Below are 13877 nucleotides of genomic sequence, written 5' to 3'. Positions count from 1 at the left end.
GGAACAAGATAATTTCTGAATTATCCCGTCACCCCATGCACACTGCTGCTCCAGAAACGATTGAGTGGGAGGCCAGATAACAATGAACCCCCACAGGGCTGGAGACACAGCCAAGGCCATATTTGCAACTTGGCTAGGAGGAAGAAAGCAACCATCATTGTTGCAGGCCACACAAGTGCAGCCAAGCGATGCAGTTGGGAACAGGAGGCCACCCCACTCCAATGCCCTTGGCCTCCATACATAGGTGAGCTCACTGCTCACTGTTCCCGGGGTGCCTGTAGGAAGAGCCCTGGGGAAACTGTCCACGCATGATGTGGGCTGTCAGTGCTTACCTGTGGCCAATCCCACATAGATACTTCACCCTCTAACCCAAGAGGGAAGCAATTCCAAGGATAAGGAGGACTGGACAGGTGATGTGGACACCCAAATGCTCTGGAACAAGGAATTAGTCCAGACCAGTGGTTTTTGAGCATTTTTAGGAGGTGAACATCTACTTTTCTTCTTTTAAACAAACCCCTAACACATGGACAGACAAATTTTGAAGGTTTTTGATTGTGTGTCTGTGTGTGTGGTGGGGGGGTGAGGGGGCGGGGGGAATGGGAAGTGTGGAGTACCTGAATCATAACCCCAGCCCAGAGGAGATATTTAAAATATTTAATGTGGCCCTAGTTTTAATATGACCTGGACATCATCTTGGAGAAGGGTCAGGGAGAGCAGAGAGGGAGGCAAGAATATCATCCTTGTCTCAACTTCCCCTCTAAGCCACATGAGGACATGAGACACCAGTCCCCAGGGCTTCAAGCAGGGCACAGAAGCAAACATTCCTATAAAGGGCCACGGAGAAAATATTTTAGGCTTTGCAGGCTGTGTGGTCTGTGTTGCAACTATTCAAGTCTGCCTTCATAGAGCAAAAGCAGCCATAGACAACACATAAATGGATGTGTGTGGCTGTGTTGTAATAAAACTTTATTTAGAAAACAGTCCACAGGACAGATTTGGTCAAAGGCCGTAGTTTGCTGAGCCCTGACTTAGAGAAAAAGGGTTTGGAATCAATAGTCCCTATGCATCTTTCTACATTTAGGACTATGAATTCTCAATTCTTTAACTCAATTTGCCTTGGTCTCAGTCTAACTTATCTATCAATAATACGGTCATTCCTGACCTACAGGTCTTTTTGTTTCAAGGGCCAAACATGTTGCAATGAGCTAATGAAAGTGAAAATGATTTGAAAAGTCTCAAGTTCTTTGCAAATCGGCAGGCCCACAGAAGCATCTAAGAGCTGAGCTCATCCTCCTTTACCTACGTTTCAGGAAGATTCCAGGCACTGTTCACTGGTTTAGGCTTTTATAAAGAACAGGGTTTAAAGAATGCTTCAATAAAAAAGTCCTAAAGGGATGTTAAAACCAGAAGAAATTAATAGCGTCTGGCCGTTTCTCCCAGATCTTGAGACTTTTAAACTCTTCTTAGTGTGAAGCAGAAAATCCTGTACTCCCTATTTCATGCTGTTTGTCTGTATAATGGCCTCTAAGGCTACAAAATGGCGTTAGTCAGATGCCTCCTACATAATCCCTTGATACGTCTCCTTCACACAACTGTAAGAATGTTGCATTGTTGCTGAACTACACTAAATAACCTATCCATCCTTAAGACAATCTTCATAATCCCACAATGTTCTAATGTACCTCAGAGTGGAAACGTCCCTGTAAATGATTGCCACCAGTCTGCCCTCCATTATGTTTCTGGAAACAAAGATAATGTAGCTACAATTTATTAAGCATAGGCTATGAATGAGGTTCCAAGCTCTTTTACAAAGCTTCCTTCACCTTATGATTACCACAGCTCTGTGAAGTGGGCAGCTTTAAGCTGCGTTTTACAGATGGTGGAAACAAGGTTTAATTTAGGATACGCACCTAGCATTACACAGGTGGAAAATGATGGAACTGAGATTTAGGATTTACTCTGGAACCCAAGCTCCTTCCACATTATTGCCAATAACTTCAGCTATACTCAAACGTTCATTATTTTCCCCAGGGTTCTTACATTTACAAAGAAAAGATGCAATTTGCAAATGGGCACAACTGGGACAATTTCTACCTCACTTGTGACCCTCCCATGGTGAAAAGAGAATCAAATTGTCACCTTGACCAGGTGAGAATCATGAATGTTAAGCCAAGAACTAAAACAGTCTCAGAAGACCTAAGTTTGGGTTATAATTTTCTGTAGAGGGAGTATACTGCTTTTTACTTGTAATAAGCACAAAGGAAAAAAAAGAAGTTTATTTTTTCAAAAAGGAACAAGTTTGAGGGAAAACAATGTAACAAAGACCAGCTAGCTGTTCACTAAACCTGCTTTCTCTTCTTCCAGGGCATTCTGCTAATGGACATGTCCCAGATTCCTGTGCAGTTAGAAGTTGTCATGTGACTGAGCCCTGGCCAATGGAATGGAGCAGGAGTGAGGGTCTAGTCCATAAGACCTAGCTGCTCAAAATCCTCCATGCTCTTTTCTCATAAAGCAGAGAAGCAGAGCAACCTTGGAAACCAGGTATGAGGATGGGAAAGCCTCAAAATGGAAGGCTCCAGAGTCCATGGACCACTTCTTGCAACACCGCTACCCAAAGACCAGGACTTTAAATGAGAAAACAATAAACTTTTGTGTTAATCTTCTAAATCTGAAGGATTTACCTGTTGCAGCAGCTATTATTACCCAAATTCAGTAAAGAATTTGATACAAATTAAAGAGCAGATCACAATGAGTTTCTAATTTGTTCCACTTAAGAATGTCAACAGCTACTATTTGAATCATTATGAAAATTACAGCTGCAGAGAGAAGTTAGTGAAAGTCATGTGACCTAGCACACTAAATCATGGATTTTATGACTTTTTCAAAAAAGCTTAGTTCTTTCTGGGTTCAAACACTGAGGTGACTGAAATTTGTCATTCCTAATATTGTGGATATATTTGGTTAAATAAATTATTAAGTTCACCTGTTTCTTTTTACTTTTTAAATGAAGCTACTAGAAAATTTAAAATTACATTTACAGCTTGTGTTTTATCTTTATTGGACAGTGGTACTCTAGATCATGCAAATGTCAGATTTTCTATTTAATTGCCAATATTCATTGAGTACCTATGCGTGGTAGTTGGGGGGCCCTACTGTACTTCTCACAAGTCCTGTGACTTTGGGCAGGTCTTTTACACCCTCTGGATCTTGTTCTTTTCTTCATGTAAAAGATGAGACATTTGGCCTTTTCTTGCCCAGCCCTGTGATTTTAAACCACTGGACCCTGATGTTATGGTTTAAATTCAAAAACAGTAGGATCCCAATACTTATTCTGTTCACGTCTTGCACCGTGAACCAGTCTTCCATGTTTGCCAATCTGTGCCTGGCCTCCATTTCTCATTCATGGGCTATATTCACCTTTTGGATTGCTCCACATGACTGCTCTTATAGGGACCTCTGGCTTCCCTACTCTATTCACATTCAACAAATTATGTGGTTTCTGGCAATTCCAGGAAATACCTGATTCGAGAAACAGTCCTGGCACATCCCCTGAGGGTGAGTGCCCTGCCAGTGTCTCCATGGTCTTGCTGTACAGACCCTGCTTATCTTTGCATCTTCAGAGACCTTAGACCCAACTAAGCCAGGCAAAGAGTGGGAGCTGAGCTCTTTATCAAAAGAAACTCCAGTAATCTCAGAGTGAAGCCCATGCCAAAGGCTATCATTTTAAATAGCTTCCTTCTTCCAAAGTTTATTTGAAAGACGCAGTCGGAGGAAAGGCTCGTTTCCTTAAAATATCAAAGAACTAAACACCAAAAGATGATAGATATTTTGGGAGACAGACTACAAAATGTATAAACAAAATCCGCCAAAGTATACAAATAAATATTACAAAGTATTCATTTCTGCTACAGTTGTCCACCACCCTTAATATTATATTAACTAACTTAATTTTCCATGAATCAAATTTATTCAGCCAAATTTCTCTTAATATGTCATCTGAGTAAACAGTTTCAAGTGCTATTTACCAAAAAACAATATGTTTCCAGGCTCCAGATGAAGTCAGCAGTATCAGGCTAAGAAAACCTTAAAAAATTCACAGAGGGCTGGAAAAGATGCAGAAAAATTTGAGCACTGAGGTCAGCCTTTTTCATACAGTTCTGGAGGTAAAAATTGCAAATTTCTACCAAAACCATGTCTTTAGTGGCAGGGGAAGAATGCCATAAAAAAAAAAAAAAAAATCCAAAATGCACAAAGCAACATGTCTTTAAAGTGGCAGTTGTCATATGAAGAGTGTGCCATCTGTGTTGTCATACCAACCACAGACAGCACTGCCACTTTATAAAGGGCACCCTGCATCCTGGTCATCCCCTGGTCAGCTGCTCTGAGAAGCAGACAGAGGCTCCTGGTTGTTAGAGAGAAGAGGGAGAGGAAAGGAGAAAGGAAGATGGAGGTGAGGAGGAAAAGGCGGAAGAGATGAGGACCAGGGAGGGAGGGTGAGGAGGAGAGGGAACAAAAGGTGGACTGACGTATGACGTGGAATCTGCAAACACAAAGAAGGTATTAAGTGGAGCAGGCACATCTTGGGGTGGAAGTTTTTGTGAGTCTCTATTCTGGAAATGTTTTGGAATTACTGGATTTGTGCAATGGAAGGACTAGGAAAGATAAACTAGTTGTAGGTCTATTTCATAGGTGAGGAAATGGACATCTGGGAGCAAACCAGCCCCATACCTCAAACAGAGAATACAACCAGAATAGCGGTCATTCCATCTCCCGTCTCTGAATCTACTTTACTTACTCCAATGGCATCTAAAGCCAGGGGTTCGGAGCACACAGTCTGAGAAGCCCTGTGACATCACAAGCAGCACTAGGTGTCCTTTATGACAAGAGCCCAATTAACATGGCCAGGCCGACACTAGCACCCAAAGTGCTCAGGTCTTGTGTAAATAATCACTCCTCCAAACAGAGGGAACCCTGATGCATCATCTTTGTAAGCATACAATGGCTCAGCTGACATCATCACAAGTAAGGAGGAGGCCAGTCTGGAAACCACGTGGGTCACTTCCTAGCCTCTAACAATTAAGATATTTGAGAGCAGGCACCACTACTTCCAACCAGTACAGGTAATAGTCATTGCGTAGAAGGCCATTTTGACCTCGTAGGGGAAACTGGGCAGCATGTTGTGAAAGGACCTCCCCTTTCCATTCCAGCTCCTCTCACCCTACAGTCAGAGAGAAGATGAACACTATCAAATTTTAATTCTCAGTCAGGACCTCACGACTGCTCTGGCTCTCAACTTTTCTCATAAAATATCTGTTCAATCAAGACCTAGATATAATCTTCCAACAGCATTCTGGAAAGAGCACCAAGACAACTGGCAGTCATATGAATCTGTGGCAATGTTTTGATCACATTCTTATAGAAAGAGAAGAGTCCTCAGAGGAGCTATGCTCATTGCCATTGTGAGATCTTCCAAGCCTGTCAGTGTTAGAAGATGGTTCTTGACCCTCTCTGGCCACCTAGCTGACTTCCAGACCTGGGCCACCTGAGGAAGTAACCTATTGACTGAACCAGGTGCATTATATATCCCCATTCCCATGAGGAGACGCTGAAAAATGTAGCTCCCTGACCTAATTGTAATGGAGGGATGTGTGTCCCAGCAGGCAGTGGGAGATTCATGAGTGAGCTCCTACTATAGAGTTACCATACACAGAACACTAAGCTGTTCATACTTTATTACTTCATTATCATTTCTCACAGCAGTCATGAAAGGTCAGAATAATTACTCAGTTCCACAGAGAAGCAGACAGAGGCTTAGCGAACCTGAATATTTTGCCCAAAGCCCAGAGCTTCCAAGCTGGGATTCAAACCCAGGTGAGTGTGATCCCAAGACCCAGATTACAGATGGGGCTCTCAGATTTACACATCTGCTCCATGTCCTTGAGAGGCTTGCATCTGAGCTGGAAATGCAGGAGCTACGTCCACAAACAAATGAAACTTCTAGACCAGCCTGTCCAACAGACTTTTCTGAGATGATGGAAAAGCTCTATGATCTGTGCTGTTCGAATGATAGCCACAAGCCACATGCGATTAGTGGATATATGATCTGAGGCTACCGAAATTGAATATCTAAATTTTTAATTGTATTTAATTTGAATTAAGTTACCAGTGAATGTCCACATTAGACAGCGCAGTTAGAGACATTTTATATCAAAAACATTCAGAAAACAGAATGGTCAAAGCCATCTGGGTGTTTAAAGCAGCTTCATGAAGGAGAGAGGCTCCAGCCAGGCCTTGATGTGTCAGGATTTGAACAGGGCCCTTTTTTATTTCAGGCATGATCATCTTCCCTCCAGAATTTGGTTGAGTCAAGGGCCTCAGAAATCGAGTCCAGTCCCCGTAGTCCACAGAAGAGGAAATCAAGAATAGGGCTCCTGAGTCCTTGTTCTTTCTACACCAGCTCTACACAGCACGAAGCAAGCTTTCATTTACTCCTCCCACCGCCTTCCTGAAGCCTTTCCTCTCCTCCCTTTCCCTGCCCCCCGCCCCATCCCTGCCAGCACCAGCAGGTAAGGTGCTTGTGCTCTTCTGAAAAACCTGGACATCTTCTTGTCTACCCATGAGCTGAGCCATTTCCTCTTTTGCAAAGGCTTTTAATGTGCTTTATTCCTCTACACCTGTCACTCTGAGAAAGGCATTTCTTGATACATAAGCAATGCCGCTCACAGACAGATGACATCACCTCCCCCAAACACAACTCCAACAGAGAACAGAAGCCCTCCGTCACTGCTGGCCCAACATCCTGGAGCTGCTCACCGTATCATGTCTGCCTCCATTCTTTCCCATCCCAAAGGTGATGACGGCACTCCTTCACACTGTATTTCCCATGACTTTGACTTACCTTTTCCACAGCTCTCCTAGGGAAAGAATATACAGGTAGAAACACACCTGAAAAGTCCCCTGGGATCTCACCTTTGAGTTTCTTAGACACCCGCCCCAAACGTCTTTAAAGTCTCTGGATTAAAACTCAAAGAAAAAACATGGCATCCAGCTCTTCCTTAGCCATAACCTGAGAAAGTGGCAGTCACTGCCCAGAACGCAGCCGTCAGTTACCTGGCTCAGTGCAGTTCTTGCTGCTCTGGAGTTCTGTGTCTTCTGAAGTCAGAGTGTCGTTCACCTGCATTAACTTCCTCCCCACTCTCCACTGTCTGTCTTCCCCTATGAGGTCCATGAAGTCAAGGTCTGTGAAGAAAAAATAATAACCACACATCACTAAGAGCTGAGTTTTAGCCTCCACCGATCTGGGTGCCCAGTGTCTTAATCAGCCATCAGGTGCTCAGCCTCGCCAATACCCCCTTAGACCTTACCGTTGTATACGACTTCACCCATCCTGCCTCTAATTGCCAGAGGGCTTCCTCTGGCTGCTGGATCCTACAGAGCCCTACCGGCCCTCAGCCCATGACTGGTAGGAAGTGGTATATAAATACCTCACTGCTCCAATGGGGTGACTTTGAGGTGTGTCTTCTAAACTGGATTCCGGAGTTTTCTTGACTGGGATTACACTCCAGTTGTCTACAGTGTAACTTACTTCATAAAACACACTTTTTTGGCTGCTATTCCCCGTCTTAATTCCCCGCTCCCAATAACATGCTGAGAAATGTTTAACAACCAACTTTCCGGGGGAAAAGTCCTGGTTTGTAGCCATGGGCCAATTTCTGTGGTGTAAATAGTCCCCTCATGACCTATTTCAAGCTACCAACATGGCCTCACTCAACATGAATTTGGGAAGAGATGGGCACAATTCAGTCCACTAAGTCAGTATGACTGGCTCCAGCGCATCAGCATCTATCCCCATACCAGTATTTCCTTGAACCACCTCCCAAATAAACCACTTGCAATTGAACACTTGCTCAGGATCTGCTTCTGGTGGGTTACCCAAGCTAAGACATCATTTTGACATCCAAGAACCTAGGCTAGCGAATGCCACATAACAAGATTTCCATAAACAAGAGATGAAGGCATGAACAAGCGGTCTCTAGTTAAAATGTCTGTGGAGGTGGAAATGCTAGGAGAAAGAAAAGAGACCGAAAGGTACAAGGGAGGGGAGAATGCAGTATGTTCTCTGTTAAGGACATGTTGAGTTTGAAGTGTTTGTGGAGCATCAAAAGGGAGGTAAGCTGCCTGTGTAAACGAGGGTGGAAACATCTCAGGGGACAAAGCTAAATGGAGAGCATCAGGAGAGTCATGCACAAACAGGGAAGAGTTTGGATGGATGAGGTCTCCCAGAGAGGGAGGAGAGGGGACTAAAGAGAAGGGAATGGAATAAGAAATTATGGGAAACTCAACATTCCTACAAAGAGCAAGTGGAGTAAAAACTCAGCAAAGGATCATGAAAGGAAGGAAAAGAGCAAGAAAAATGGTGTCACAGAAGGTGAGCAGACAGAGAATTCAAAACAAACAAACAAACAAAAAGGAGTGGGTAATGGCCTTGACCACTATGAAAAAATCAAGTAGGACAAAGGCAAAGAAATTACAGAACTGGACATCAGGGGGTCACTGGGAGGTGGAAACAGCAAGCAACGGTGGCTTTTTCTGGTGGCTTGGCACTAAAATATATGGCATGAGGCAATGGCTCCCTTTTACGTGTCTAGAGTTGCTGTGGTCAGAAAATGGATCTAAATACAAGACAAGGACCTAATTCATGGGCCCAGTGGCCTTCAGAAAAGGCTGGAGGATGCATCCCATCCTGCCCCATCAATATGACGTTCTGAAATGGTCAATGAAAAGCTGAGAGTCATCATACCCATTCTGAAGGTCATCATATCCATTCCCCTATTTCCATGGTCATTTACTTTCCCAAATGATTTCACCTGCATTATTGAATCTGGACTTTATGACATCACTTGGGAGAAAGAAAGAGGGAGCACAAACATTATCTTCTTTGTCCACTGCTGTTCCTCTAACACCTAATGACGGTTGGCTCAGAGTAGATGCTCAGTAAGTATGTATCAAGATAAGTATTCCCACTTTGTGGATGAATAAAGTGAGACCCATGGAAGTTTCTGAAAATCACTATGCTTGCGGACATCTCACCTAAGCCAACAAGTCACAAATAATATCAGCTGCTCATGTATTGAGGTCTTCCTCCCTCAGTCAAACAAAACTGCTTCCAGATGTAAAATTATCGATATATTTAATTAAAATTTAGGCATACTAGCCAGGACAACCCCCAGGTATTTTCTTTAAAAAAAAAAAAAAGTGCATTATGGAGCCTAACTAGAATAAATGATAACTTTAGACTCTGAAATAGAAAACCTACACGCTAGCCACATATATCAGTTTAGCCAAAATTGTGACAATAACACCAAAGATAATTCAAGGGTAAAGCAGGCATTTGTGTAATCTGGTTAAACTGAATGGTTAATTCTTATAATTAAGACTGGTGACAAGCAAAGAAAAAATTTCAAAAACTTACGAAGAAACTATACAGTCAATGGCCTTACAATCCAACAAGCAGCCCTAAAATGTGAATATAATACCGAATTATCATAAATGATCTGAAAGTGTGGGCAAAGACATCTCATTTGCCTCAGGTCGGGTTTCTGCAGAAGCAGCCCAAGACAAGGACTCAAGTATAGGTGGTTTATATGGAGGGGTGGGGGGTGTGATCCCAGAAATAAGGAAATGGGAAAGGGAAAGGGAGAGAATCAATAGACGGTGCATTTCAAGCCAGTTGCCAAAATGAGTAAACGAGAGCTTGACCACTCTGGAGAGCTCTGGGGCCACTATAGACATGTATCTGTCACACAAGGGGTGAGGGAACGTGGGTATTTATTCACCTACTCTTGTTCTGCCATTGGTTGAAGGCTGTTGTCAGGGGACATTAATTCCCTGGCACTTCCAACCTGCCACATGGGTGTCCAAGGGGGAATCTGGCTGCAGGACAAAGGCCTTGGACAATGAGACACAGGTGCTGAAAGCTGAACAGTGCCAGTATGCACTAAAGAGGAAAGAACAGAGTGATGTGGGCAGGGCACCAGTGATATCTGCCAGCCTACATGAGATCCAAAGAAGGAGTCATGCTATGGACCAACAGATTGGCCATTCTGCTTTTCTCATAATCAGGGTCAAAGAAAAGGGCTTTGTGGCACTACAGTGCAAAGATTTACAAACGTCCCATGATTTCCAAAGTCCTGTCCTAGGCCAAGTTTCTATGGTTCTGTAATTGTGAGAGGAAAGCTGATGCCAATTAAAAGATGTAAAAATAAAGCCAGCTATTGTAGCAGAAAATTGAAGAATCTTTTTATACAATGATTCAATATTTTCAGGAATTAGAGAGTATTAAGGCAGCGCCTCTGGATTCCAAAACCTACAAACTTTTATCTCAACAAACATATATTTGACCACTGACTGCTAAGGCAGACATCAGAGTCTGAGAAAATGAGAATGATGAAAGCAAAGCATTGCATTCACTTATTTCCCACTGGGAACCGAGTTTGACAATATTATAACCCATTTCATTTGTCCTCACAAAACTCCTGGTGAGATAGGAAGAGACAGTTGGTTCTGGGGACAACTTAACTTTTGAGTAAATAAGTCAGAGTAGAAGTGATTTGCCTAAAATCAGAGCCAATCCATGGCCACATCAACTATCATTTACTAGTTATCATGGCTTCCATTTATTGTCTATTAATGTGCAAAGAACTTTCCATTTGTCACCAAGTTCATCTTAACAAGAGTATTATTTTGAGCTATTAGCTCTACTTGCAAATAAGAAAACTGAAACACAAAGACATTAGAAGACTTGACCAAGGTCACACAGAGAGCCAAGTGGGGCAGAATGGGATTTGAACCCAGGTCTGATGACCCCAAAGGCCACATTCTCAGCAGATCCCTGGAGAGGATGAAATTCATCTGGTTGCATCATTCAGCTATAGTAAGACAGATCAACAATGCAGCCTGCACCTTATAATAGGTTAGGGGTGAAGGCAGTCTTACTGGACCTATTTCCAAGAAGGCTGTTTTCTCAGGAACAATTAGGAACAGCAGTGAAGCATCACCACCACGAAAGCATCGCAAACAAAAACGAATAGTTCTAGAACACCACTAGATGCTCAACTCAGTGTGGATTTTCTAACGACTAACCCTATCCTATTACTGATCATGACATGGAGGGTTATATTCTTAGATTTAGGGAGGAGGGGAGAGGGTGGGAAGTGGGACAGGCAAAGAGGATTTGGAGAGTGCCCACACTTGGTGTTCTCACTGCTTTCCCGTCATCATCTCCGGTTTTCCTTGGACTTCTCTGCTATGGCAGAGACTGCTCCACAAAGCTACACTTGAGCAATGTCAACAAAAACACTTGGCCCCTGTCCACTGCATTCTTGGCTCCTCATCTGCTAGGCCCTGGAAGTTGCATGTTGGCCTAATTAGTCAGGGGAGGAGGTGGGGGGCATGAAGAGGGAGGCAGCAGGCTCACATGTCACATGTCACACACTGGTGAGCAGAGTGTGTACGACTGCGGGCTCCGAGAAGGGGGGCGGGCAGGAGTGGGCTGTGGAGATAGCACAGGGTGCCTGCTGGAAGGGAAGAAGTTCTCAACCCGAGACTCAGCCACATGCACTAAGGAAGGAAAGAAAGTGGAGGCCGGGTGCCAAGTTTCCATTACAGAGCTGTGTGCTCACCCTCTCCTGCTCATTTTCTTTCTCTCTCTCTCTCTCTCTCTCTCTCTCTCTCTCTCTCTCTCTCTCTCTCTCTCGACCCCCTCACTCTCACTCTCACTCTTGCCCTATCTTCCTTCAATCCCCTTCTTCCTCCCTGTGGAGAGCCCAAGGATCTCTGACACCAAGAATGGATTTCCTTGGGCACCCCAGGTCCCAGCCTTCACCCTAAGACTAACACGCTTCCTCCTCTGTGCACTCTTGTCCCACAGGCCTCCCAAATACTGGTCCCAGGCCCAGGGGAGATGTGAGGCTGTCTGCTCTTTAAGGAGGGAATTAACTCCTTCACACCCGTGGACAGCCAGCCAATGGGTGGACTTGCTGCAGCGTCATCATTACCTTGCATGCCCCTCGCTTCTGAGTCAAACAGCCTTCCTGCATCTCCCACTCCATGTTCTCAAGGGAATTTCAGCCATCTGCCTGCTGCTGATGATGGGTTAAGTGGCTGAGCTGGGACTGAAGCCCAGACCTGACTCCAAAGTCCAGGTGTGCATGTCCCACCTTGTCTTGGAGCACCAGGAACCCAGGGGTAGCAGTCTCTTGGGACCAGCAGGCTCACTTTGAGAGGTCCTGTTAACCGGCCCCGTCCGAAACCTGGGATACCACATTTCTTCTTGAAAACTGGGATGTACAGTGCCACCACTCTGAAACACTCAGAGGACCAGGGCAACAGCCCTCATTTGCAGATGAGGAAACTGAGTCTTCAATGCAAACACAGTTAACAGCGGAAAAGACAGAGCCAGTGGCGGCAGTGACTGACTTTTGCTCTGAGGCTGGCTCAGCGCTACTCACCAAGGCTATAAATACCAGGCCCTGCGGTTTACACAGCTGTCTCCACTCTGTGAGCCCCGGGTCTTCACCCTTGGTCAGAGGTCAAGTTTGCATAAGCCGGCAGCCAAGGGACTGCCTTCTGCAGCCTCAGTGAACAGGGGCAAATCTGCCACCCCCACACCACTCTCCCAACAACCCCCTCGTGAGCCCCGCCCCAGAGTCTCAGGAAGGGGAACCTGGTGGTTCTCCCCCTCAGTGGGTGAAGGGTGGGAGTAAGGGAGGTGCTGGCTTTCTGCATGTGCATTTTCACATGGACTTTCCTGCTGAAACAAGAGCATCCCTCTGCATTGCTCTGGGTCCTTGAAAACTGTGGAGGCTGGGAGCTTCCCAAGCCCACTAGGAGAGGAAGAAGCCAGAGGCTAAATGGGCTGTAAATGGTTCCCATTCCCTGCCTCAAAACCCCAGAAAAACAGAGAAGGGCAGATCCTGAGAACTCGCAGCTGCAGAGAGGCCACGGATCCCATTTAATTTTCTCTTCTTTCAGAGTACTGTCGCCATACCCTGCCCAGTGGGTAGGAGAATCTGAGACCCCAGTAGGCTTGGTCAAACTGTCCCTCTCATGCACTTCAAATCAGCTATGACAACCATGGTCAGAAGTTTATCCCAGTATCAAGGTACACACTTCCACTTCAAGAGGCAAAGCCTGTTGAAAGTTGAGGTTTTTTGGTCCCTCAGATGGACCCCCTTTAAGAGTAAGACAGACAAGTAACCCCAAGCCACTTGCTCCATTGAAGTGGGCACTTCTGTGGCTGCCCTATCCTGCTCAGAGTGGCCTGTTAGCAGCAGCAGGGGCATCTCCTGGGGACTAGTTAGAAATGCAGGTCTCAGGTCAGGTGGAGCTGGAATCTGCACGGGGCACACTGGAGTTGTCAGCTGCTGCTCGCAGGCCCCAAGGGGCAGTCCTCCTAGCAGGGCACACAAAGGGAGGCTGCAGGTCCTAGGAAAATGGCCACTGTCCACTGTGCCGGTTGGAGGGCTGTGGAGAAAGCAGGGGCTCTGATGAGAAAGGGAGGATGGGGAATACACAGCAGCTGCTGGGGTTCCAGGCAATGCTGTGGGACCTGTGGTGTCATGCATCAGGGAGACTGGCCCCATCACCAGTCCCCATGCGAACCCACCCATGGAGGGGAAAGGGAAGGTCTAACTCCCTATTCCCCACCCCCCAATCCCTGCTGCTATTGCACCTTCCCTTCCCTCCTGACACTGACCCCTACAGAGCCCCCAGAGGCTGGGTGAGCCCCTGTAAGACTTTCCTTGGGAACAAGGGACTGCCCAAAGCACACAGACCAAAAGCATGAGCCAAGAGTCTCAACTGGCCCCAAATGCAGA

General features: G+C 45.3%; 1 protein-coding gene across 2 annotated transcripts in view; it reads right to left on the bottom strand.

The window, feature by feature from the left end:
• The window catches only part of SLC24A3 (solute carrier family 24 member 3), a 506080-nt gene that overhangs the window by 432011 nt on the left and 60192 nt on the right, over positions 1–13877 (bottom strand). For both annotated transcript variants that reach the window (XM_019710723.3, XM_088789281.1), the window contains exon 2: positions 7111–7239. In XM_019710723.3, the coding sequence (XP_019566282.3) occupies positions 7111–7239 (129 nt within the window). The remainder of the gene's footprint in view (positions 1–7110; positions 7240–13877) is intronic.

The sequence above is a fragment of the Rhinolophus sinicus genome, chromosome 13 (genome assembly GCF_057876585.1).
Source record: "Rhinolophus sinicus isolate RSI-liver-muscle chromosome 13, RSI-T2T, whole genome shotgun sequence".
NCBI classification, from domain to species: domain Eukaryota; kingdom Metazoa; phylum Chordata; class Mammalia; order Chiroptera; family Rhinolophidae; genus Rhinolophus; species Rhinolophus sinicus.
This window is presented reverse-complemented; position numbering and strand designations above follow the sequence as displayed.